We start from the raw sequence: 24,970 nt of genomic DNA, 5'->3' as shown, positions 1-24,970 counted from the left end.
AATGCCCAAAACATTAAACACACACACACACACACACGTCTCTAAACTTGTGTTTCATCGAGTGTTTGCGGGAATTGGCCAGACGCTGGCCAGGTTTCTTACTGGCTACACTGACACTGCAGCTCAAATCAATAAAGTGATGGAACATAAACACACAAAAACAACACACACTCAGATGAACAATGTTTGACAGTGGCTTGTAAAGCCACATGTTTGGGGTGACCTTACACAGTAATGTCGGACCAAAACAGAAAGTCAAAAAAACAAATGTGACACAAAAAGCAGGTTGATATGGAATGTCATTCCAGAGGATGATAACATCTGGTGAATGATAAAGTGGGGGAAGGGAAAAACCAAAAAGAAAACCCCAATGACATTTGGACTATAACCAAACAAACCTTACAGGTTTTCAGTGACTACGTCATCTGGACACAAAACGCCCGTCAGTAGTGCTGCACTGAAGTTAAGACATGTAGTCAAGTTGAAACACACTTTCCACTCAGATAATGGTTTCCACAAATAAAAAAATAAAAGAGATCGCTAACGATCGACAAACACATGTTAAATAAATAAAGTTGTCTGTATATCAGATGAGCCCTACATCGTCATGCATACAGCGTGCTCAGATTGGCGATTCTCATGAAAGCGCTTGAGTGAGAACGATTTCAGCAGGTGAGAAAGCAACAAACAAGATAGAAATCACATGTAGCTCATTAGCTTATAGAAATGTTAAAGACACAAGGCTCAAGTTTTTGAGTGCAGGTGTAAACCGTAAATAAAGCTGAAAAATATTTCTAGAAAATATGCAGTTAAAAAAAATCCTTTGTCTTCCTCTCTGGAATTCTTTCCCTGTTAAATGTTTTAATTTTGAATATCTGCTTTGCATTTTAACAGGAAGGCTAGAAAACATATCTATACATATACTTAGAACCTTTGGTTGGGTAAAAGAACCCAATAATCTCTCTGTTCAAGTAAAAGTGATTAGGATTAAAACAAAACAAAAGCAGATAAATACATATAGTATACACATGCTTATTCCCGTGAAATAATGCATCTCTCGCTGAGGTTTGGGATGCTACCCCAAGGCAGTATTACCAACATTGTGATAAATAATATTTACATATATGATCGTTTCCTATCGACTTCATCATAGCACGAGCTATGATCAGATTTCAAGAGTGCAAGAGCAGGAAGTCATGGCAGAGCTTCTTCTACCTTGCTCTGAGTTATTTGAATTACAAAGAAACACCACGCTGCTGCTGTTATTGCACAAATAAGATACACATTCAATGTGCGCACAAGAATAAGACTTTATGTTAGACAGATGCAGTCGCAATAAGTTAGGACAAACTGGAAGGCTCTGAATGGACTTTGTAACAACGGACACGGACGCATGTGGCTGATTTTGGTCGCGGTGAAGCTGTTGGGACTTTGGCTTTGAGTCCACTGGAGTTTGATGTGAACAAATATGGATAGCATGAATGCAGACACTGGCTCAGACAAAAATACGTGGGGGCATAAGACTGATATCAGACGAGAAACGCTAAGAGAGGGGCCAGTGAGTTAGGAAAACACGCTCTGTGTGACAAGAAGAGGACGACGAGGCTCAGTCCTGAAGAAGACTCTCCTCGGACATCCACCCAAGCGAGGGAAGAGCCTGCTCACGTCTTGAGTATTTCAGCTGCAGGAGGTCGCCCACTTCACTGATGGCTTCCAATGCCTGACAAAGCAACAGGAAGAATGCAGTTAATCTCGATCCAAAATACAAGAAGAAAGCCACACAGTAAAAAAACAAAACAAAAAGACGGTACACATGCCAAAACTTAAGGGATTCAGCCAGACTGATAAGACTGGCTTTGATTTCTAACACGTCAGAGTGTTGAAGGAGGCGAGGAGTCCAAAAGCAGAGGTGAACAGAAGGCTCCCTGTATAAACCACAACTGAACACTTCTTTCCACCAGAGACTGTATCAGTGTTGCAACACACTGCAGGGCACCTGGAAACAATTTACCTTCCTCCTGACCTTTTTTCTGATTCCACGCTTTGCCTGGCTTTTCCAAAGACGGAAAAAACGGCTCCTAGAAGCTCTGCTACAAAGGCAGGCCTGATGCCGTTTAAACGGACTATTACAAATGGTGTTGACAAGCTTCCCAGTAAGATGAATGAAGTGTCTTTGGAGAGACAGAGCAGCTCAAATAAAAGTCTCTGCCTGAGTCACGCTGTAATCTTTAGAGACAGCTTGGCCCTTCTAGGTTCCTTCGAAATAAAAGGACATATTGGAAGCATTTATTATTCGACAGGCACGCTCACACATACATGGACTCGAACGCAAGGCACAAAAAGCTGTCAGTCAGCGGTCAGGCAGGCAGTTGATTAAAAGTGCAGGAATCCATGATCACCCACAGTGGATCAAAACAAACTCTTAAATCACATTGAGGATAAAATTAAGTCTTCAGCAATCAAATAGTCTATCCTGTAACAACAACTCTTGAACTGGCTTCAGTGGTGAAGGAGACCACTTAGAAGAGATCAGATGTGCCCCTCTCTTTACGTCTTTGATGATATTTAAGAACTTATTGGAAGCTGCAGATCAGAAGTGGCACTTTTGCAAAGCTCTGGTTTTAGGTCGTGCTTTACAAAGCAACATTGCAAACTGTTTTTAAAAGAGTGAACAATATTTTCAACTCAGTTTTGCACCAATTCTGCTTCCATGCGCACACAGATACGATTAACTTTTAGAGTAAAAACAGCCCATGCTGCAAGTATGAGTAAGGGGGGGGGGGGGGGGGGGGGGGGGGGAGAAGATAAAAGTAAACTTTCGTGTTTCATGTTAGAAATGGGACTTACTGTATCGAGCATCTCTCTGGTGTGAGCGGCTGATACACAGAAGCGTGCTCTGGATTCGATGATGGGCGTCGCGGGAAAGCCGACGACCACTGTACCGATGTTCCTCTTCAGCATCTCCCGACCGAAGGCGCTGATAAGCAAAGGAAACTTAGACAAAGGGCAGTGTGCTGCTATTCATACGATGGATCTACGATTAATGTTCTCATTAAGTAAAAGGTTATATTAAAAACAGAGCATATGCTCTTGTGCAGCTATACCCCAAAAAAAATCTAAACAAACAAAATAAAAAACACACCCGATTTTGGCCGGCATGTAGAGCATCAGCGGTACAACGGGGGAGTCATCGTTGCCATAGATGATAAAGCCCATTTCGTGCAGTCTTCTGCGGAAGAAGGTGGTGTTCTGTGAAAGCTGTCGGAGGCGATCAGCACCTGGAAAAGGTAGACAGAGATCCAACTGGGCTTCAGAAGAGTTATTCACAATTTTGAGTCAATCTTTTGAGTCAGTTTACTCTTTACTCCCTGAGATTTCTTCCTCTTGAAGAAGTATCAACTGATTCTTCGCATTTTTGTCAAATTAAATATTATAATCTCTATTAAGTTAACTTTTTTGCAATTGGAGACCTCAAGTATTCACCAAGTAACATCTCCCGGCCTTGATTAAAGCCCCTCCACATCAATGGTGCAACCACACAGGTGTTTTCACTAAATCTGCCTGATAAGCCCTCTTCAGTACAAATTGTTCCTGATTGGCATCCCCCCACCCCTCACTCCCCATTGCACCTGTCAGAACAGGAAAACTTACACTTTTATGGCACTTTATTAGTACATGAACTTCAGTGATCTCACGCATTCCAGACAACCTGAGCAGACGTCTAATCAGCCAGAGTGAAAGCACCTGTGAGGGTGTGCTGCTCCTTTAAACCACACCGTTCTGGTTACTGGTGCTTGTAAGCTTCGTAAAATTTCATTATCTGCTCTTTTTCTGCAGCCAAGTGAAGAAAGCAGTGTGTACTTTACAGAGACCCCTCCCACCACCACTCATGACATCTTTATTCCTCAATTTAGCTCGCTTTTGAGCACAACTGATCCAGAGTGAAATACGCAGTTGTGGTTCTAACAGCAAAACCATGTTAACAAAAACAAACAAACAAAAAAAGTACAAAACTCTCAAGAGGGCCACATTGTTTCCAGCCTTCTAGTTATTTGAAGACTAGCTTTGAAGTCAAACAGAACTCTAATATTTTATGGTCAAGAGGTCAACATCAATCATGTGTCAACCTGATACATGTTGTGGATTCACTCACTGAGTCTGTCTGAGCCTCCAGAGATAGCATCGTAACCCAACAAATAACCATATGGCACAAAGCGCCTGCCTGGCTGTGCTCAAAAATGGAGCAGAAACAGCAGCTTCAGAGCACTAAGAGACACAACAAAGTCTGACATTACACTTAACCACATGCTTCTTTTCCAGTCAGGGGATCCAAAGGTATCCACAGAAGAGTGGAAGATTCTTAAACCTCCTTATATACGGATGAAAGCTTTGTCTACATACATTTGATTAATATAAGCTTACAGGCTTTCAGCAACAACAACAGTTTCGCAGGCGGCTCAAATGTCACTCGTGACTTTGTGTCAGCGCCTGGATCTTCAAAGGGTTTCATTTCGAGGGCTGACGGGGCTGCAACCAATCAAACTGTAATAGTTACTGCTGCAATGCTGCAAGGTCAGCTGGTCTGGCCTACTCCTCTCAGACTAACTTACAGGAAAAGCTGATGACACTGTAGAAAGACAGTAACAAAAGTTAACACCAGATGTTTATTCCTATGCCTAATGAGTTTCATTTCATCTTATATCAGCATGTTTTGGAACTCCAAGTCAGTCAAGCCCTGTGAAGAGTAAAGGGGTCCCACCCTGCAAGAAAACAAGACCCTATCATCTATTTGTGTGTGTGTAGGAGAGTCCAGCAGAGTTTGATCTGCACAGACCTCTGGTCGCGAGCACCATGCTGCTTTGTACCCACAGCGTGAAGGAGCACAAACATATACAAAGAAACACACATCTGAAAGCCATAAAGGGGGAGAGGGGAGGGGCAGAATAAAGCCTTCCATCAGCCTGGACTGAACTGGACAAAAGAAAGGAACCGTTAACAACCAAATGGAAGAGCCACAATCACACAAAGTTCAGAGCCTGACCAACATATGTTGGTTTGCCAAATGTTCTCAGCTAACTTCAGACCAACACAGATATATTGCTATCAGTGTATATGTTGTCAAATATGCAACTGGGCTTGGGAAGAGTTCATTTAGAATCAACGTTGTAGGTGAGCTTATTATTAACTCAACATGTTGCAGCAGATAGCCACCCTCCTCGAGCCAAGACTTGTTCTCATTATTTTTAAAGAGAACATAATGCAGAAAAAAGTGCCTGTAGTAATCTGGTCTCATCACATGCTTTGTCCAGCAGAGCGCGCTCCAATCTCAATGTTTATAACACGTAGTACCATGGACAACTAATCTATATGTGTCTGATACTTTAAAATAAATAAATAAATAAATACTGCATTTCTCAGTCCCTGATAAAATTCTGAGCCTAAAACTCCATCATCAGTAAGCCAACAGTTTTTAAACATATTTAGAAATCAGAATCAGAAGTGTCTTGTACTAAACTTTGCACCCCATGCTGCAGTCACACGTGACACTGTCAGATTGTTTCTTATATAATATGGGCATGTACCTGTGCAGCATTTACAGCACACCCAGAAAGCTGTAACACACACACACACACTTTGATAAAGTGGCCTGACACACCTTTATGTATAGGTAAATATTTACCAGTTAGCTAATAACACTGGCTTTTATCTCTTAGCTGTGATAAAATATAGACCGTATGAAGGAGTAGAAAAGCTGGCAAAGTTGATTAGAAATTAAATAAAAGCAATACCATAGTAACTTTGCATCCAATAACCCACCAATATGTCTGCAGAATAATATCTGAATGACTGGTCTATACTGCCATCTTGTGGTTAGGTCAAATAATAGCAGGAAAACTGACCACAAACACAAGGTTAAAATTTCAGTGATTTCTTAAGTGTTGCAACCAAAACAAAACTGCAGGGGGAAAACAAACAAAAAACCCCAAACCATACCAAAAACCATTTGTAATTAAAATTTTAAAGATTCAACTTTAATATTTGATTTGCCAGGCTAATTAACAAAACTTCTATTTGCAATTTGACCACCAAAATGTTTCTGCACAACAATAAATAAGCAGTTATCAGAAACAGTTTATGGATAAAAACACCGTCTACACTTCCCTTCCAGTATTCCAAACAGCTGTGAGCAGTTTTTCCACCTACCCAGTGTGGTCCCATCTTCTCCCATGATGATCTTCATAGAGGTGATTATCTGCTGGGCCACAGGAGGGGACATAGAGGTGGCATACATGGCGCTATGAGAGTGGCGGCGCAGATAGTCAATCAGCTCCTGACAGAATGCAATTAAAGTGAGGGGGGGGAAAAAAAGTATCACTAGGACAGTTGGGACATGATTTTTTTATTTTATTTTATTTTTAAACGTGGCATACTTGAGTTTTTCAAACTGTCGTTTCTAGCTCAAAATGAAAGCATACACTCAATCAGATCCTATCTTGTAAAACAGGAAGCTGAATTCTACTTTACCAGTAAACACTGTTGGCCAACACTGAATTAAGCAATTTAGGAGTTAGGAAACTACTCAAGCTATTGACTATGAGTAAGTGTCTCAATACTGTAATAACCATGAACCATTGCTTTGACTACTTCACATTGCACAGACTAGACTTAGCCTTCTGAAAACTGTCAGCAGTTCACTAACCTTTTTGCCTCCAATATATCCCCCAGCAGCCCCAAAGCTTTTGGTGAATGTTCCCATCATGATGTCAACATCTTTGGAATCCAGGCCAAAGTAGTCCACCACTCCCCTGCCATTAGGGCCCAGGGCGCCGATACTGTGAGCCTCGTCCAGGTACAGGTAGGCCTTGTAGCGCTTCTTCAGAGCTATGACCTCCGGCAGGCGTACGATGGACCCCTCCATACTTCAGGATTATGAAAAAAAAAAAAGAAGAAGAAAGAAACTAAATTAAACGTCTGCAACAAACCTAAAGCCATTATTAACAAACACCCACAATCTGAACCAAAGCACCAGAAGGCTGCTGTGTAAAGCAGTTGACATTAAAAGGTACATGCCTAACACTTGCAGGGCTGTTTATGCATAGGTGAGTACAGTCTATTTTAGCAACATAAGGTTTAACTCTAGAAATCCCTGTGGAAATGAAACTCCATTAACATTGCATCAGTAAAGGGCACTGACTCTTTCAGGCAGTTGGTCTGAGAACTATATTGATCAACAGGATTGATTGTCCTTATAGTAAATCCCTTCAAAGAACAAGGAATTAGGGGTGCAACGATACACAAAATTCACGGTTCGGTTCGGTACTTTGGTGATACAAAAAAAAAAATGTTCATGCCTTTTTAATTTATCATTTATTAAAATTATAAATATATATTTTAACTCAAAAGTACAGTTTTTAAATTTAATGTTGCTGAAACAACAAAATAAATCTGATCGAGGAATCACTCATCTTTGGAAAAGAGAGTTTATTACAGAGAAATGTCTCTTTCCAAAATAAAAGCTATACTATACGCTTCTTCTGGGCTATATTCTCAGCAGCATATTAAACATATCAGGTCCCCATTAGGAGAATTATGTGCTAACGGCTGTCTAAATGACTCGGGTAAAGTTTGTAGCATGCGTGCTTGTTGTTTTTGTCTTCCACTTGTCTTTGCACTAGGATGCTGTCGGAGTAAATGTGCAGTCATATTCATTGTGTTCCCACAGACAGACAGCTGCTATGTTGCTCAAAGACCGATCAACCAGCTCACATGGACAGATATCCATGTTAGTCCCACACCACCCAAAAAAAGAAGCTGTGGTTGAAGAAGCTAACATATTAAACTACCAATCTGCTAACACCACCTATGTGTCATGATATCAGAAGTGGCTAATTGTTATCTCTTTGGGTGCAGCTGTCTGCCTTGGCTAGTGGCAGATGGTCATGTAACAACTTACACCCAACCACAGTAGTATAGTCATAAAATATTAATAATTAATTTGATTTGAAGTATTTATGAGGTTGAAATGACTAAGTATACATTACCAGCTCACACAGCATATAATCTATGCTAATTCGTTAAGGCAGTACATTATTTCGTTTAGGCAAGTGTAATGCTTTAGAATAGTATTTTATCGTGCTGAAAAACCACAAAAACTGCTGTCTGCACCTGTAGATGCCCTCCACCACAATAAGAATTTTCTTCCAGGGTCGGTGGGTTCTCGGCTGCCCGTGCACGATGGCATCTCTCAGTAGCTTCTCAAGGCTTTGCATGTCTACAACACAAAGGAGTTTGTGAATAAATGTTTGTTTTAGGTTACTCGTTAAATCACTGACAGTAAGAAAAGCCAAGTAATGAAAAGACAAGCAAATTTAAGGATTAACATTTTCCCAACAGAAATATGAGACCTGTGTTAAATGGATGAACAACTCTGTCAATATTTCATGATCATAGAGCATTTTCTCAGAAGCCACACAGCTTGGTTCCTGCCTGCTGACTACACGTCATGATCTCAGGTGTGTGTGTGTGTGTGTGTGTGTCATGTTTTTATCCTGAGCCGAAAAATAACCACACCCTATAATGTGTTATTTAGCACTGGAAACAATACAGTCAATGTATAACTGCAGACGTGAGTAAGCAAGTGTCCAAAAAAATAGTTTGGATTTTATAAAAGCAGCATGCTGAAATGTACGCACACACCCACGCTGAATGTCTTTGCTATCCTTTTGACTTAACGGGAATTATTGTTAATTGTTGCATAGAGTTGAAAGATCCATTCTAATCCTTTGTCTCCAGTGTAATGTCAAGCTTTGGGTGTAACGCAAAATACAGCTCAACTGCTTGCAGGTCAGAGGTTTAAAACTGGAAGTCACTCACTGTTGTGTTTGAAGACCCGAATCGTGGAGCCCGACAGACGAGCACCCAGCACCAGCGACGTATGATTCAGCTCATCGCTCAGGATGAGGCAACCCTACAACCGCAAACAGAAATGAATTTTTCAAATGAAAGCGACAAAGTTTACACATTTTCACGTAACTTTAGCAGCTCACCAAGTAGCCAGAACAGCAGAACGCCATCATTTCTCCAGAAATGTATATAGCTCAGAATTTAAAGAACTATCTTCGCTCATCCTTGTTTAGGGATGGATCTATTGTTATTTAGGTTACACTTAAGGTAAGCCTTTAGTACAAGAGGCAAATATTACAAGAAGAAGAAGTCGCGTAACTGACACACTATGCCTGCCAATGTGAATTTTTATTACATTGAAGAGTGAATTAAATATGACAGATAAAAAATGGATCGATAATTGTTAAGTTCATACAGATTGAAAGCAAAAAAGACATCATTAAAAGCAATACCAACCCGTTTAAAAAACAAACAAACCAAAAACAGATAACATAGCAAAATGGCAGCCTGCCCAGCTCTTAAAATCAACACGCCCAAACGGTCAAATAAAAGTTCCTCTAGCCAATGAAAACCCGAGTTCGTTACAACATCACACTATGAGGACAAGGATGTGAGCTAGTAGAAACGTGACAACCACAGTTAAGAATTTATTAATGTTTATGACCAGAGCAGTCTGATTAAATGTCAGTCTCGATGTTGTTCCCTTTCCCACGTTTGTCATTAATGGTCATAAAGACGTATGCTCTGACTCACAAGGTGCAGTGACACGCGCCTATCAGCACAGGTTTCTACCTCCCCACCAGCTACAGAAGAAAAGCATCACGGCTGGAACAACAGGAATTCCAACACTCAGATGTTTTGAAAACTTTCCCAGAAACTAACGGGTTTTAGAACAACCTGAACTCTACAAGCGTGGCTATCCATCTGAAAAAAATACCCTGTTTTTGTTTGTTGTTGTTGTTGTTTTTTTTTTTAAATCCTGTCCCCTCTGGCAGCCTCTGCAATCTGAATTATGATCTGAATGCATGATTGTGCCAAACACATTTTGGTTTTCCCACCAACACAACACCCCAGGCCCCACACCCAGAGACCCCGATTAAACCTGTTTGACCAGGATGTATTATGAATGGAGTGATTTTTTTTCCAACTGTTTTGGCAAGGCCTTTGTAAAGTATTTAGTTTTACATTTATAAGTGACATTGGGCAGTAGCTCTGTGGGAGGGCAGGATCTTCGCCTGGTATCCAGTAAGTATCCCATTTTCACTTTATACAGGAAGAGGTGGGTTTCCTCAGCAGAAATTGCTGTTACCAACACTCACAAAGGGCTCAACGTGATAACATACGTACAGACTCAGATGAATACATTTGAGTGACAATGGAAGTGAATGAAATTCCTCACCTTCCCCATGAGAGCAGGAATATTCATGGAATTGGTTGCAAAACCCATGCCAAAGGCCATGGCTGACTCAACTCCCAGAAACCTGGCAACCAATTGCTCCATTTCCTCGTGGATGTCCAAGTTTCCTGAAAAATCACAGCAGCTCTTCAGGTTCCTCTAATATTTAAATTACAGACTTTTCTCTAAGTCACGCTGCCTTTTCTATCATATCGGTGAAGTCAGTCCATTTCCCTTAAGCTACACCCCCCCCAAAAAAAGTAAAGAAAAAAAGAGAAAAAGAGAGCAGCATACTAGGTGCTGAACTGTAAAAGGATTTGAATTTCAAAGCTCCCATCACAGATTATTATTTCAGCACTTGAGCTGTGGCTACTGATGCATCCTGAAAGTGAAAACAAATGTGGAGCAGCGGTTTAAGTGGAAGTGGAGAGTCTGGGCAATTCCACTTTTACTCATAGTGGAAAAAAGCATCCTTGAAGGATGACGAATCACAAGAAGGATTTCACAGACCAAATGTCAACATTCAAAAGATTTCACCCCTTACCCATCTCACAGCGAGTGCTGCCCACTCCCACTCCATACATTTTTGTGACCTCGAGAGCAGCATCGGCACAAGCTCCGGTGTTCTCAGCGAAGCCGAGGTAGTTGTATGAGCCCATGTTGATAACGTCCTTCACCACTTTGCCTGTATGCCTGACGGGAAGAGACAGAAAATTGGGTTTTAAAAAAAGTTGTTTCTTTAACCTTGTTTGCTCATTTTACAATGCAAATCTTTTTTAGTGTTTACATTTCAGCTTCCAATGTTATCATGCGCATTGGAACAATAAACTTATGTTATCAATAGAATTTGGCAGGTATGCTGCATTTTTTAAAACAATAGATACTAATCAGAGAAATATTTTTAAAGAATGATAGTCTTTAAAATAAGCAGAGCAGTTTATTGACAGCTACTGAACTAAATTCAGTAGCTGTCAATAAACTTTTCAACTCTTTAATTACAGATCACTTAACATTATAAAGACCCTACTGTACCCTATTGTAGGTAGCATGTGCTAGCTCGTGCTACCTACAATAGGGAGAAATAACAACATCCCCTTTAACAGAAAGAAACTTAGAGCAGAGCCGGACTTTATGAACAAAAGTATTGGGCCACACCTGTTTTCAGCCCTACTGCCAAATGCCGTACACACCTGGCTTTGCAGTCTGCCTTCACAAACTTTTGTGATATAATCAGTCATTCTAAAGAGCTCACTGAATTCCAGCATGGCACTGTGACAGGATGCCACCTTTGCAACAAGTCAGTTCATGAAAGTTTTCCCTCCCAGACATTTCATGAGCAGCTGTAAGTGGCATTATTGCAAAATGGAAGCATTTAGGAACCACAACAACTCAGCTACAAAGCAGTGGACCTTTTAAAGTTACGGTGGATCGTAGGTAGAGCTGGGCGATAGAACGATAACGATATGTATTGCGAAATAACTTTTCTATCGAGGAAACGTTAAACTATTGCGATAGGCCTCATCTCTCTTGTCCTCTTTAAAAAAAAAAAAAAAAAAAGGAACAACAGCCAATCCAAATTAAGTAGCGCAGAGCCGAACCAATCACAGCCGCAGCGTCACGTGACTTGTTACGTGCCGCACATGTGTATTTATTTGGGAAGCAGCCAGCGGTAATGGAGGAAATGACTGACTAGAGAAAAATCAACCGAGCGTGACCGAAGGTTACCGAAGAGAAAACAGATGATGGTTCCAATGCCGGAGAGATTGTCGAACGGAAGAGCCATAGAAGTTCCGTAGTGTGGAGGTATTTCGGCTATTTCAAGTCTGACAAAAACAGAGCAGCGCCCACTGTAAATTGTGCTGAAAGCAAGTCTGGAAATACAATAAACCAGTGCATGCTCAATCTCTGACTGGAAGCGCTAATTCGTCATTCGGCTTTTGTCAGACTAAAGTAACTGTTGAAACTGTTTGAAAAGCTCAGCTATACAACAAGGAGAGATTGAGAATTTCCTTTTAGTTCTCAGTTTATTTGATATTGACAAAAGTTAGTCAGTTTTGTCTGTTCTTCTGTAAAACAAACTAAGATTTATTTTTAGAATTAATATTTTGTTTCTAAGTGGAATTGACAATTTAGTCTGTTTTGTTTGTTCTATTTTGAAACTTAAACGCTTTAGCGGCTGCCTTTCTTTTGTAGTTTGCAATATTTGCCTTTATTTATCTGAAAAAGTCTCGTGTTCCTTAAGTACATCTACCCTGTTGAACTTATTATGGGAAATAAATATTTAAATAAAAACAAGCTGCTGATTATTTCACATTTTACTTGTGAGCAACGGCACAGTCTTACAAATAGTTATTTGGCTTATATTGTGATAGATATCGTTATCGCCTGAAATGAAAAGAACATATCGTGATATGAAAAAATCTTATATCGCCCAGCTCTAATCGTAGGTAAAAGTCGCCAAAGCTCTGCAGACTCATTAACTACAGAATTCCAAACCTCCTCTGGCATTAACATCAGCACAAAAACTGTATGCCGAGAGATTCCTGGCAGAACAGGAATCTGTTTGTATTTAAAGTTTTACAGAAGTAAGCTGCTCTTTTAGGGCACTGAGCTAAAGCACTCTGAACGCCCTTGAAGTAAACACAGAAATAAAAATGATCAACTCACTCATCTAATTTGGTTCGTCATTATCGTCTAATCATATTTTCCTAAATAGTACCTCTGGAAATCTACAGGTGTAAGGGAAATACATTTGAGGCTTTAAAGGACCGACTGCCAGTTTGCTTTGGGATGTCAGCATGTTCAGGGATGATTTCTCTTTCATACTTTACTGTAATGAGTTGTGTAGGGTGTATCTTAGGACATCATGTGACAGAAAGCAGTGGTTTCAACATAACCACGTGAATCATGCCTTGCATCACTCACTATCAGAAACACAAGGTCAGTAAACTGTGAGTGTAAATCAGTGACACAGAAATACACACCTCAGAGAGACTACGTCACTCTCATTATCAGAACTGCAAGGTCAGTGACTTAAAGTGCATGTTAATGGAACAGACACACACACCTCTCAGGGGAGTAATGACCTTCGTGTGAAACACCTCTATTCAAAATAAACACATGGAGACAAAGAACCACAAAAACAACACAAAAAACAAGCGACTTACTCAAACGTCCAGTTGTAGTCGTGAGTTACTCTCTCTACCAAGTCCACCTTGGCACCAGGAACACTGCAGATAGGGCGGTTCCAGTTGTCTCGGATCCGCATGTACAAATTCCTGGTGTAAAAGTTTTCAAAATCCTGATAGAGGGGGACAAAATCCTGCAGAAAGAAAGCGAGAAAGTGCAGACGATTTCTAACATAATCTTGACAGTTTAAATTAGGAGCAATCTCTGAACCAGATGTAAAACAACATAACATGAACACCAACTCATCAAATATCCAAAATTCAAACATAAAACATGTTGCAATAAAAGTAGGACGACTAGATTATTTTGTCTTGTTTGGAATTTGTCCCCTGAATTTGTCTTGTATGTGAAAAACTTCAGTATACACTTCATTACCTTCTGCTCGTCTCTCTCACGGGCCACATGGCACTTTTCAATGTCCCAGTGTCTAAGGAAGTCTCTGAGGTAGCCAAAGATGGTGAGGATACCGTAGCCCATGTAGGTGAGCACAGCAACCCATAGAGGAGTCTCCTCGAAGGATTCCACAAATGGTTTCTTGTACAAGCTGTAATTATGGGGGACATTTTGGTTCTGGAAGTCAACAAAAAAACAAAACAAAAGGTTAGAATCTCAATTTCAATTAACAAGTGAAATTTAAACATCTTTGTGCAGATTCAACCAGCCAATCTGAGTGTGAGATATAGATTTAAGACCATTTCCGCATCTCGCCAGATCTGTTCGCTTACTACTACTATACAAGAACTCCAAAACACAGCGGTCACTCCGGTTTAAGCTGGAGTTTGAGTTTGTCTTGCAAAGACTGTCAGAAAGCTAAAAGTTACACAATAAGCACATATATTCGTGGACACTGAGGCATTCCTGTGTCACTGCAGCGCCCCCCAGCCCATTCCCTCTAGGGCTCTGAGTCACTGAGCTTTATGAATAGTTATATTGATCTTGGATTGTGAGGTGATATAAATGTGGTCATAGATTGGTGGAGCAGCACAACATTGAAAAAAATAATAATAAAAAAGCTTGGCTATTTGATTTTTTTGGTAACAGTAAACCGATGAGGGCAGTTACTCATTACATTGCTCTGCCCTGCAGCTTAGCAGCCATATCGCATATGACCAGTCATGCCTCTCCGAGAAACACCTTTGAGCTTATGACCAGGAGAGAAGCGTGCATGTGTGTGCACAGGGTGTGTAACTAAACCCAACCACACAGGTAAAGGTTCACTGAAACAGCACTGAGAGAATAGCACTCGGGCAGCCATGTTTTCTGAAAGCAGTGAGCACAAAACAGTCCTGTTCAAGTGCACTGTTCAAACAGACTGTTGCATACCGATGGCAGCCAACAAGACTAGATGTAGTTTGCCTGGCTTCAGATTTACTCTGTTTAAAAATAAAATAAAAACTACACCAGAGGTCCCATTTGTTTATAGACGAGCATCACTGAAACTGCACCCAGAGAAACAGCCAAAAAACAACCCTTTATGTTTGCTCTTTCTCATGCTTCCTCTGCAGTTCAGCAGATCATATTACACTGTATACATAATAAGAGCAGCTCTTGGTGTACGGTTCACATCAGACACAACAAATTATGTCTAATTGTCAGCTGAAAGGATCTTTCACTCTGCAAGCTCAAATCCTTCTTCCAACCATTTTTTGATAAACTTGTCATACGTGATTATTGATCCGTCATTGAAATCCAGTCTTTACTGTAAAATGTGTTAAATACTGCACTCGATCAACAGGGAACACTCATTTCAACTAGCTGACTGAAGGAAACAGTTTAAAAAACAAAACAGTGCTGCTAAAAGAGAGAAATTATTAACAGCCCTATTCCTCCATCAAACACAGGTCTCACCAGGAAGCAACAACAAATTCAAGGCCTTATCAACAGCAAGCAGAGTGCCCAATCAAAGCAGGCACAGGAGAACGCTTTTTCACCATTTACAGCAATTCCAGTTTAAGTGTAAATACCATGTATAACAATGACCAAGGCCAATCACCCAGTTTGACATTGCCAAATAAAATTAAAGAGGTCCTAATGTGCGCATTTCTAGCTCCAGGTTTCTTTTTTTTGGGACTCCATTAGCTTTTACTTTTTGCCTTAAACCAGCTCATTACAGGCCCCGCCCTCATAAACTGAAGGTTTGAGGAGCAGGTGGGTAGGGCAGCAGTCAGCCTCGTGTCCCTAAGATGACCATATTCGCTACCAGTGACTCACACAGAGGCAAGAGTAGGAAAAAGAAACTTTTCTAAACTGATCTTTTGGTTCACAGCCTTTACCGCCACATACATTCATTTCATTATTTGCAACTTTGACGATGTTAAAACGAGCGTCTATATATATCTTTAAGGATTAAGCTGTTAATATAGCCACAAAATCTGGATCTAGTAATGTAAATGCATTAGTGTTGAAATCAGCATTCTGAATGCTGTTGGATTAATGCTGTCTCCCTTCTGTGTTCAATTTAAACAAGCTAAAAACAACAAGCACAAGGCAGACCTCCACTACCACAAAAAAAAAAAAAAACACTTTCAAAAAGAGGTTTTTTTTTTTTCTTTTTGTGGGTTTCATTCCTGCCTTGGGAATGAAAGGGAAGGACCCCACCCTTCACAGCCTGAAGACATTCCTCTCCTGCTCAAGTGTCATGTGAAAGTAGTGGTGTCCTTCTCTCCCAGGATACTGATAGGTTTCTGTGGTAATAACTCCGCAGGACCTCAGTCGTCTCATACTGGGGTCAGCGCAAACAAAGGCCTGTCTGATTTCACCTGGCACAGGTGCAATATACATACAAGAGGTGAAAAACAACAGAGTGTAAAGTTACAGAAAAAAGTCTCCACTGCAGTCAGGCCTGATCAGGTGGCATGCTCCCCTTGACAGCATAAGTATATGTAGCCTATACAGCGCAGTAAAACCCAATACAAGGTAGAATCACAGTAGTGACTTTCTAGATTGGAATATGTTAAAGAGAAATGCTTATTTAAAAATAAAAAGTACGTACAAGTTAATTTTAACTTAAACAGCTAGCTTGAGGTTTATAGTATTAGGCCTAAAAGTGTAGACTGTATGAGATCACCAGAGAATGCATTTCCTGAAGAAACTGCAGTGTGAATGCTGATAGCTGAATGTTTTGAGCTGAAATGTAATGTCATATTGAATGAGCTGAAATAGGCCGAATCATTCACCTGAAGGCTAAAATGTAGAACAGTTAAGAGCTAAAGTTCACACAGAAGTAGTTTCAAAATTGGAAAGTAGCTGAACATCTTTAAAATTGAGATGAGAAAAAGCTGACCAATACCAAAAGAAATTTAGAATCACAAAACATCTGAATGAATATTGAAAGTTCATATTCTTTAAATCACTGAAATGTGGGGAGAATCCACTACAGACACACAACAGTGTGTTCGTTATGCTCCTGCTGTCATAAATGTGGCCACAGGAGCAATTTAAAAAGTGGAGTCTTTCCTGCTGTTGAGACAAACTAACTAAAAATACAACACAGTATGTCTCTATGGGTTGGTTAGAAGTTACTCCCTTCACTTGCATCCACAGTTTAAAAAGGTTACATGTGTTAGTTTTGAAAGATGCATTGTTGATAACTGTAGACCAAACTCTGTGGACACAGCAGCAGTTGAAAGAGAAGATTTTAAGGTGCATCTTTTGATCTATGCCACTCTGGCATTTGGCTTTTCTCACTGTAATTGCCAACATTCCATAGACACCCATTATAAACTCTGAAACGGGTGAAAAAAAAGCATTAAACTCAAACTTTGAACACCACAGACACCATTCAAACTTTGTGTCTGTAGGTCAACGTATGTGGAAGTAGTTAGAGATGAAAGATGAGTAAGTTGAAAGAAGATTTGAACAGTCTCCCCCACTGAAATACATTATAAATATTTGTTGAATAAAGTTGAATAATTTGAAAATATAAAAGTTAGAAATGAGGGAAAATACCAGCAGTAATGTCCAAAAGAAGAGGAATCTAACGGTGGTTTACAGTTTTTTTCTATGCTGAATGGCGCTGAAGGAGAAAGCGTAAAACAAACGTACGGAATATGAAATAATAATAATAATAATAAAGACGTGAACCAACTGCCCAGACTTCAGTCTTGGCTAATTTCATTGACATGGCAGCTAACTCGTGAGGTCACAGTCATATGGCAGCTACTCACACTCACATGCCTGCTGTGGAAACACACTCCCTCACAGGAGTATGTGGCCACAGTACAAACAGAAGTAATACAAACGAACGGCTCACAGGCTAACACTAACAGGATTAATTCAAACTATGCTGAAGAGCTGTTTGTATATGAATGTGCCCTAGCAGTTGACGGTTGGGCCTTACCTTGTCTCTGGGGCGGCGATACTTCTGTGGCTGTTCAAACAGAGAGTGAGCCTTCACGAAGCCATTTTTACTGCCCTTTTTACCATTCGAGGTCCGGTGACAAATGTCCCCGTTTAGCAGCTTACTCGTAGCACTTTCCGTCATCTTCGTCGACCGGCTAAACCTATAAATTTCCCGGTTTGACGTAGCTTAACTTGGGTAACGTTATCGTGAAGTATGAGCTGAAGAAGAAGACGCTATTCAACGCCCACTATGAACCATGAAGACACGAGACTGCCGGAAATCCCCGCCCCTCAATGGTGTTATTGGCCAATGCGGTTACTCCAGGACAAAGATCGTCTATTTAAGTCAAAAAATATTGTTCCTATCGTTTAAACAAAACAATGAACGATAAAATACACACACACACACACACACACACACGGTGGTGTGTGTGTGTGTGTGAGAAATAGAGAGACAGAGAGAGAGAAGAGAGAAACGACTGTCACTGCTTATATACATTTCCTGCTATGTCTTACGTAACAGCTGCTGTTCAAATAACAAGAAAAGTGATGATAACTAATTTGGGGTCTTGGATTCATTGCAATTAGCACTTGTCACGATTCTCCCAATTTTTAGGCAAACAATTTGCCATTAAGCTCAGGAAACAATCTGCAAATTTCGTGGCGGGATTTAACAACGTGATGACATTGCGTTTTATTAGGAACAGTGTGAGAGCTCTTACTCTACTCCTCCCTCCCTCTCTGCTAGGCCCACCCTCTCGTTAGCGTTGGACGTCCTAAAGCCCGGGCCTTGGAAATAACCCAGAATAACCTTCGCTTGGGCGTCAACTGAACACCTTTTTCCGCAGACGTTTTTATGTGCCGAGAAGATACAAAACAATGCGTCACTGTGTATACTGTGCAATAAATTAATTCCACTATTAACGCCTTAATTACGTATTACTTCATGGGAGAAACACTGCCATGGACCATATTTGAAGTACACAGGCAGGGAAGAGATCTCTGTTGTGAAAGCGTGCAGCAACAATGGCATTTCCTGGACACACAGCCAGGGTTTTGTGGTGGACCTCCTTGTTGTACTTCCTGTTCTTTTCCTGTTTGGTACATGTCTAGTGGGGAAACGTGCCTGGCTGTCAGCACACAGTGCTGGATAATATGTGACTGTTTGTACAATCCTCCTGCTGTAAAGCAGCATTACGCTCCTTTCTGGGTCCATCATTTGCATGTATTTGTTTGGTTGCTGGAGGAATATTTCATGTGAACAGGGCTGTTCAGACTCTTTAAAAACCCATTCCCACTTTTAGCCTCCTAGATGGCACTGTTGTGCTATGGAAAGGTTGAGCCCCATCTGTTCCCGTACCTGCAGTCAGAGGTTATATGCTGGTGCTGTCGGTCAAATATAGTTCAGAGTTAAGCGGCATCGGCGTGTTGCTTCGGTGTCACATCCGCAATTAAGACACTGATGATAAAATCTGATGATTTAATTCTCTAATCAATGGTCAGCCCTCCTCTCAAGGTGGTAACCTTGTTTGTGGATTAATGCAACATCAGCCTGGTCAGCTCTTACCACTGTGCACAAATGCAGTTAAGCACCCATCCATTCCAAACCTGATAAAGGTGATAAGGATCCAGCTTTAATAGGATCAGAGGCAGGGTTAAAAGGTACAGGGACGTGCTCTCATGGATGCAGATAGTGCAAGGAGCTTTTACGTTGATGGTATTCGTTCTGATGAGACTGTGGAAACCATACTAACGTAAAATGAGCAAGCAGTTTGTTTGTTCTTGGTATGACCTCTGTCTTCTCGTAATTATTAGCTTTATCCCTTAAACAGATCTGATGCATTGGATAGTCATTACACTGTTATTTGTTAATAATACAAATTCTATGTTATGTTACGCGTTATGATAACTGTGGAACAGATTCATCTCTGAGATATAACCTTAACAGTATCACAGACCTTTTTGTTTTTCAGCTGCTACTATCGCACGTCCAAGGGTTCCCAACTAAAGCAAGTGAGGCAGCAGTCCCAGTGTTTTGAAGGGAGGAAGGTTCAGGGCTGAAGCAATCAGCTTCATGGGCTCATCCGGTTAGAATAAGAAAAGCAGCCATCTAATGCAGAATTATTTTCAGGGTACTCCTTTTATTCTCAAATAAATAAGGCAAAAAAGGAAGGAAACAAAGACACACATGGACTGCCAATGCTGAAAGAAAACAGATTTAAGTTACTCAGTACCTTAAACAATACATAAAATAAAAACCCAAACAGAACCTCACCTCAGCTGCCGCCCCGTGTGGAAGTGCGGAAAGAGTGAGCCAAAAGTGAATGCAGTCCTTATATACTGTGTGACATATAATGTGTGACAGGTGAGTGCAATCAAGGACAAGCACCACACCCAATCAAAGGTGAGAGAACTAAACAAGGTGCATCCGGTGAAGTGAGTGGGTGTGCTGGGATGTGCTAAAAGGTGGGTCTCTACAACAGCCGCCCCCATATTTCTAGTGAGAAATATGTTGATATGATCAGGATCAGTCTTCTTCAGGAAGCGAGGGCAGGGGGATCAGACAGGAGACAGGGCGGATATAGGTTTTATCCTGTACTAAGACCTCCACAGTTCTGATGTGGTCATCTGGGCTTTTCAGCAAGCGCGTCACTCTTCCTACAGGCCAAAGGGCTCGTGGAAGGTGTGAATCCATAATCATGACGACAGAGTTCAATGTGAGATCTGGTTTTTCCTTCTGCCATTTGGGTCTTCTTTGGAGGGATGGTAGATAGTCTCTTATGAAGTGTCGCCAGAAGTGATCTGCCAATATTTGTGCATGTCGCCATCGTCGTCGGCCTAGGAGGTCAGAATCAGAATAGGATACCAGGGGGAGTGATGAATCATGTCGGCCCATAAGGAGAAGGTTTGGGGTTACGGGGTCAATGTCCGCAATGTCTGAGGATACATAGCCTAGGGGTTTTGAGTTAAGAATGCCTTCAATCTCAATTAGGACTGTTCTTAAGACCTCTTCAGTGACCATCTGTGCACCAATGGTTCTCTTCAGAGCATTCTTCACAGAACGTATCTCCCTCTCCCAGGCTCCACCGAAATGGGGTGCATGCGGGGGATTGAATTTGAAATGGATTCTTTTAGTCATCAGGACCGGCTGTAGAGTCGGAGCAAGGTTGTTAAAAGCTGCCCGTAGTTCCTTATCTCCTCCTTTGAAGTTAGTTCCTTGATCACATATAATTTCCAGGGGTGTTCCTCGTTGAGAAATGAATCGTTGGAGGGCCATGAGGAAGGAGTCTGTATCCATACTGTTTAGGAGGTCAAGATGTATACACCGAGTGGTGAGACATTTGAATATTATTCCCCACCTTTTCTCCGATCTGCGGCCTGTCTTGACCTTGTATGGTCCAAAGCAGTCTATTCCTGTGGAGTAGAAAGGTGGTTTGAATAACCTAAGACGAGCAGCAGGCAAGTCTGACATTTTTGGAATGATGGGCTGTGCTCTCCATTTCTGACATGCGACGCAGCTATACCGATGCCTGCGTACGGCTTCCCTTCCTCTGAGAATCCAGAATTTCCGACGTAGTTCAGCAAAAAGTCTTTCTGAACCAGCATGATGCAGTTTGTCATCATAATTTTGTATGATCAGTTTGGTCACTGGATGAGCAGGATCAAGTACTATTGGGTGAATGACATTCAATTCCAAGTCTGGGCTTTGCCGTAGTCGGCCTCCAACATGGATAAGTCCAGAATTCCTGCACAACACTGGTGACAAACACAATAGACGGCTGTCGGATGAGAGGGGTTTGTCTGACTGTAAACGGGCTAAATCTTCACCGAAACTGTCCAGTTGCGCCTGACGAAGGATTTCTTGTTCTGCTGTTTGATAATCAGCTGCAGAAGGAATGTTACCCTTTTGGTTGGAGAGTGAATGAGCCGTGAAATCCAATAGCTCTTGATAGGTTCTGAAGCTAGGTGTGTATGTATGGGAGGGTATACTGACAATACCAAAAAAGTAGGATTTCCTTAACTCAGTCTGATCATCATCAGGATGGAGATCTGTAACTGTGGGCCAGTTATTTGGAGGTTCATGCAGAAACGAGGGACCCTCAGTCCACCTGTTTGGGCTAAGGAACTCTTTCAGGGATTTACCTCTCGTAACATCATCAGCAGGATTTGTGGCTGAATTGATGTATCTCCAGTCTTGACTGTTTGTGAGGTTTTGAATTTCTGAGACTCTGGCTCCTACGAATACCTTGAAACGGCAGGAATCTGACTGAAGCCAGTGAAGTACAGTTGTCGAGTCAGACCAAAGGGTGGTAGTCCTGACTGGTAAGGTGAGTTCTGTTTGTATGAGCTCACAGAGGCGTGCGCCTAGTAGGGCTGCGCATAGCTCCAGTCTGGGTATTGTTAAATGCCGTTTAGGAGCAACACGTGAGCGAGCTAACAAGAAACTCAGTTCTACATGGCCTTCAAGATCATCTGATCTCAAATATGCGACAGCACCATATGCTCGCTCTGAAGCGTCACAGAAGATATGAATGTCTCGAACTGTGGTAGAAACATCCATTTCCTTAGAAGTATAGCAACGTGGGATGGCAATTTGTGGGAGATAACAAAGTTCTTCTTCCCAGGACTTCCATGCCTCTAAGAGGTCGTGTGGAAGGGAAGGGTCGTCCCAATCTCTCTCTTTTCTCCATAGCTCTTGCACCAAGGTTTTGGCGCGTGTTGTGAATGGGAGTAAGTAGCCTAATGGGTCATACAGACGAGCAAGTACTGCATAGATACGACGCATTGTGGTGGGGTGTGAGGCTAGAGTTCTGTATTTATAGGCAAACAAATCAGTCTCACAATTCCACAATAATCCTAATGTGCGTTCATGTGGGCCAGATGGCTTGTCTTCAGTCAGGCAAAGTTCATTACTTGCCGTTCTTACCTCAGATGGTAGATGGCTAATCACAACAGGATTATTGCTGGCCCACTGGCGAAGGTCGAAGCCTCCTTCTGATAGATGGTTTCTTAATTTGTCTAGGAGTGTTCAAGCTAACTCTGCTGATGGAAAACTCTGCAAGCAGTTATCAACATAGAAACACTGCATTACTGAAGACTGCACATCTTTGTCAGATTGATATTCCTTCACATGTTTCTGCAGTGCATAGATTGCACAACAAGGGCTGCAGGTCGTACCAAAGGGGAGTACCTGCCACTCATACACTGAAGGGGGAGCTGCTTTGTTCATGTCACGCCACAGGAATCGGAGGAGTGGTTTATCAGGAGGCAGAAGACGGACTTGGTGAAACATGCCTTTGATGTCGCCACTTATTGCTACTGAATGTTGCCTAAAACGCAACAAAACACCAAGAAGTGTTGGGCCTAGGATTGGTCCTGGCAATAGGTACTTATTGAGACACTGACCTTGAAATGTGAAAGAGCAGTCAAAGACTATGCGATCTTTATTGTTGTGACTTGTCATATGATGAGGGATATACCAGGTTTCTTTGCTATTGTGCATCTCCTCTGGGCTAAGTTTGACTATATAGCCTGCTTGCTCCAATTTCAAAATCTGATCCTTGTAAGACATGGCTTTGCCAGGATCTTTAGCTAACCGAGCCTCAGTGTTGCGGAGTCTAGACATGACTACATTTGGAGGGACATTCAAAGGAGGAAAGTTTGCCATCCGAAGAAGAGGAGTGGCGTAGCGATTAACACCATTGATCTCAACCCTTTTTGTGGCCTGTTCAAGGAGTTCCAGTGCCAGTTGATCTTGCTTTGATCGGATCACAGATTTCTCACTGTATTCAGGTAAAGTGTCTAGTTGCCATAGCTTCTCAACATGATAACGCAGTACATCTGCAGATGAACTGAGAGATGTGAACAAACACTGCACGTGCTCTGGGGATGAAAATCTGTGATCGGGCCTTGAAGTGTCCATCCTAATTGGGTTTTAACTCCTGCAGGAGACCCATATGGTCCCTGTCTCAATGGAGCAGTAGGCGTGATGAGGTGAGTATGATCTGAGCCTATGAGCAGGAGTGGCGCTGCTTTATTACGGTAATAATGGGTAATGGGATACCTTGAAGATGCTTGTATCTCCGTTGGAGAGATGATACAGGGTAGGTGTGGTCTGAAAGTGCTAGGTGATTTGCAGTGAAGGCATTAGTAATTGTGTAGGTTTTCTCTGGGTGTGCGATGGGTGAGATTTTGAAACTTACGGAAGAACCATGAATAGTTTCAACTTCTTGACGGACCGTTCTAAGTGATAATCTCTCTGCTTCCCCAGTTAGGTTGAGATGCTGTGCAGCTGATGTCAGAAGAATGGTACGCTGGGAGCCATCGTCAAGTACTGCATATGTTTCAAGGGTTCTTTTGCCATTTCGCAGGAGCACTTTCACGACCTTTAAAAGGACACTAGGACAATCACTAGGTCTATCAAAGTATAGCGTCCTCACTACAGGATGAGTGTCAGTTTTAGATCTCTTATTTACATCGCATAGGATCTGGAGATGTAGTCCCATACAGGTGGCGCATGCTTTCTTCAGGTCACACTTTGCGGCCTGATGATTCCTAGCACAACGCCAACACCGTTTGTTTACTTTTATCCAGTTTGTTTTCTCATCCTTTGTCTTCTGAATAAACCCAGGACACTTACTAATGTGATGTTCTGGTGAGCAGCAATATGCACATGTAGCCTTAGTTGTCATGATCGGCTGTGTTGCATGTACAGAATCATCAGATGTATTTGCTTCATGTAATATTGTTGTAAGTGGAGAAGCGTACTTACGGGCAGGTCGTGTCTGGTTGAAGGATGGAACAGGACTGGCCTTCTTTGGTTGACACCTGCATTCCATTTGCAACCAGGATGAGAACAAAGGCAAGGTGTACGTCATTTCTCCCTGTTCCCTGTAAACATGCCGTTTGAAGCGACTGAAATGCTCTGCAGGCAACTTCACTAACAAGCGATCGACATGGGAGCCACAATCTAGTTCTGCACGTCCTTGTTCTCCCATAGTGCTAAGCAACCCAACTAAAGCCTGTACTCGAAGAGCAAAATTATCAAGGCTCTGACCATCACCTGCTCTGATAGGAGGCAGTTCCAGTATATTCTTTAGCTCTTTCAATGCCAGCTGTCTTGGTTGCCCATAACGCTCA

General features: G+C 41.7%; 1 protein-coding gene across 1 annotated transcript; it reads right to left on the bottom strand.

The window, feature by feature from the left end:
- On the bottom strand, positions 1-18,084 carry sptlc2b (serine palmitoyltransferase, long chain base subunit 2b). Its single transcript, XM_085372370.1, has 12 exons — positions 17,829-18,084; positions 13,865-14,059; positions 13,468-13,622; positions 10,845-10,993; positions 10,304-10,428; positions 8,875-8,968; positions 8,167-8,272; positions 6,701-6,920; positions 6,205-6,331; positions 3,143-3,278; positions 2,848-2,977; positions 1-1,720 (listed from the first exon to the last, which is right to left on the bottom strand). The coding sequence occupies exons 1-12, from the start codon at positions 17,970-17,972 to the stop codon at positions 1,607-1,609; spliced, it is 1,695 nt and encodes a 564-aa protein (XP_085228496.1). The 5' UTR covers positions 17,973-18,084; the 3' UTR covers positions 1-1,606.
- Between the last annotated feature and the right edge of the window lie 6,886 nt (positions 18,085-24,970).

This window comes from Diplotaxodon limnothrissa, linkage group LG15 (genome assembly GCF_057381915.1).
Source record: "Diplotaxodon limnothrissa isolate DT_005_m linkage group LG15, D_limnothrissa_male_GT1.1, whole genome shotgun sequence".
NCBI lineage: Eukaryota > Metazoa > Chordata > Actinopteri > Cichliformes > Cichlidae > Diplotaxodon > Diplotaxodon limnothrissa.
This window is presented reverse-complemented; position numbering and strand designations above follow the sequence as displayed.

What these genes read in the sequence shown, in the direction of transcription:
- sptlc2b (XM_085372370.1), bottom strand. Translation starts at nt 17,972, where the DNA reads ATGACGGAAAGTGCTACGAGTAAGCTGCTAAACGGGGACATTTGTCAC. An exon ending in GACTACAACTGGACGTTTGA is followed by an intron (nt 10,994 to 13,467) that starts GTAAGTCGCTTG and finishes TCTTCCCGTCAG; the next exon opens with GCATACAGGCAAAGTGGTGA. An exon ending in TCGGGTCTTCAAACACAACA is followed by an intron (nt 8,273 to 8,874) that starts GTGAGTGACTTC and finishes TTTGTGTTGTAG; the next exon opens with ACATGCAAAGCCTTGAGAAG.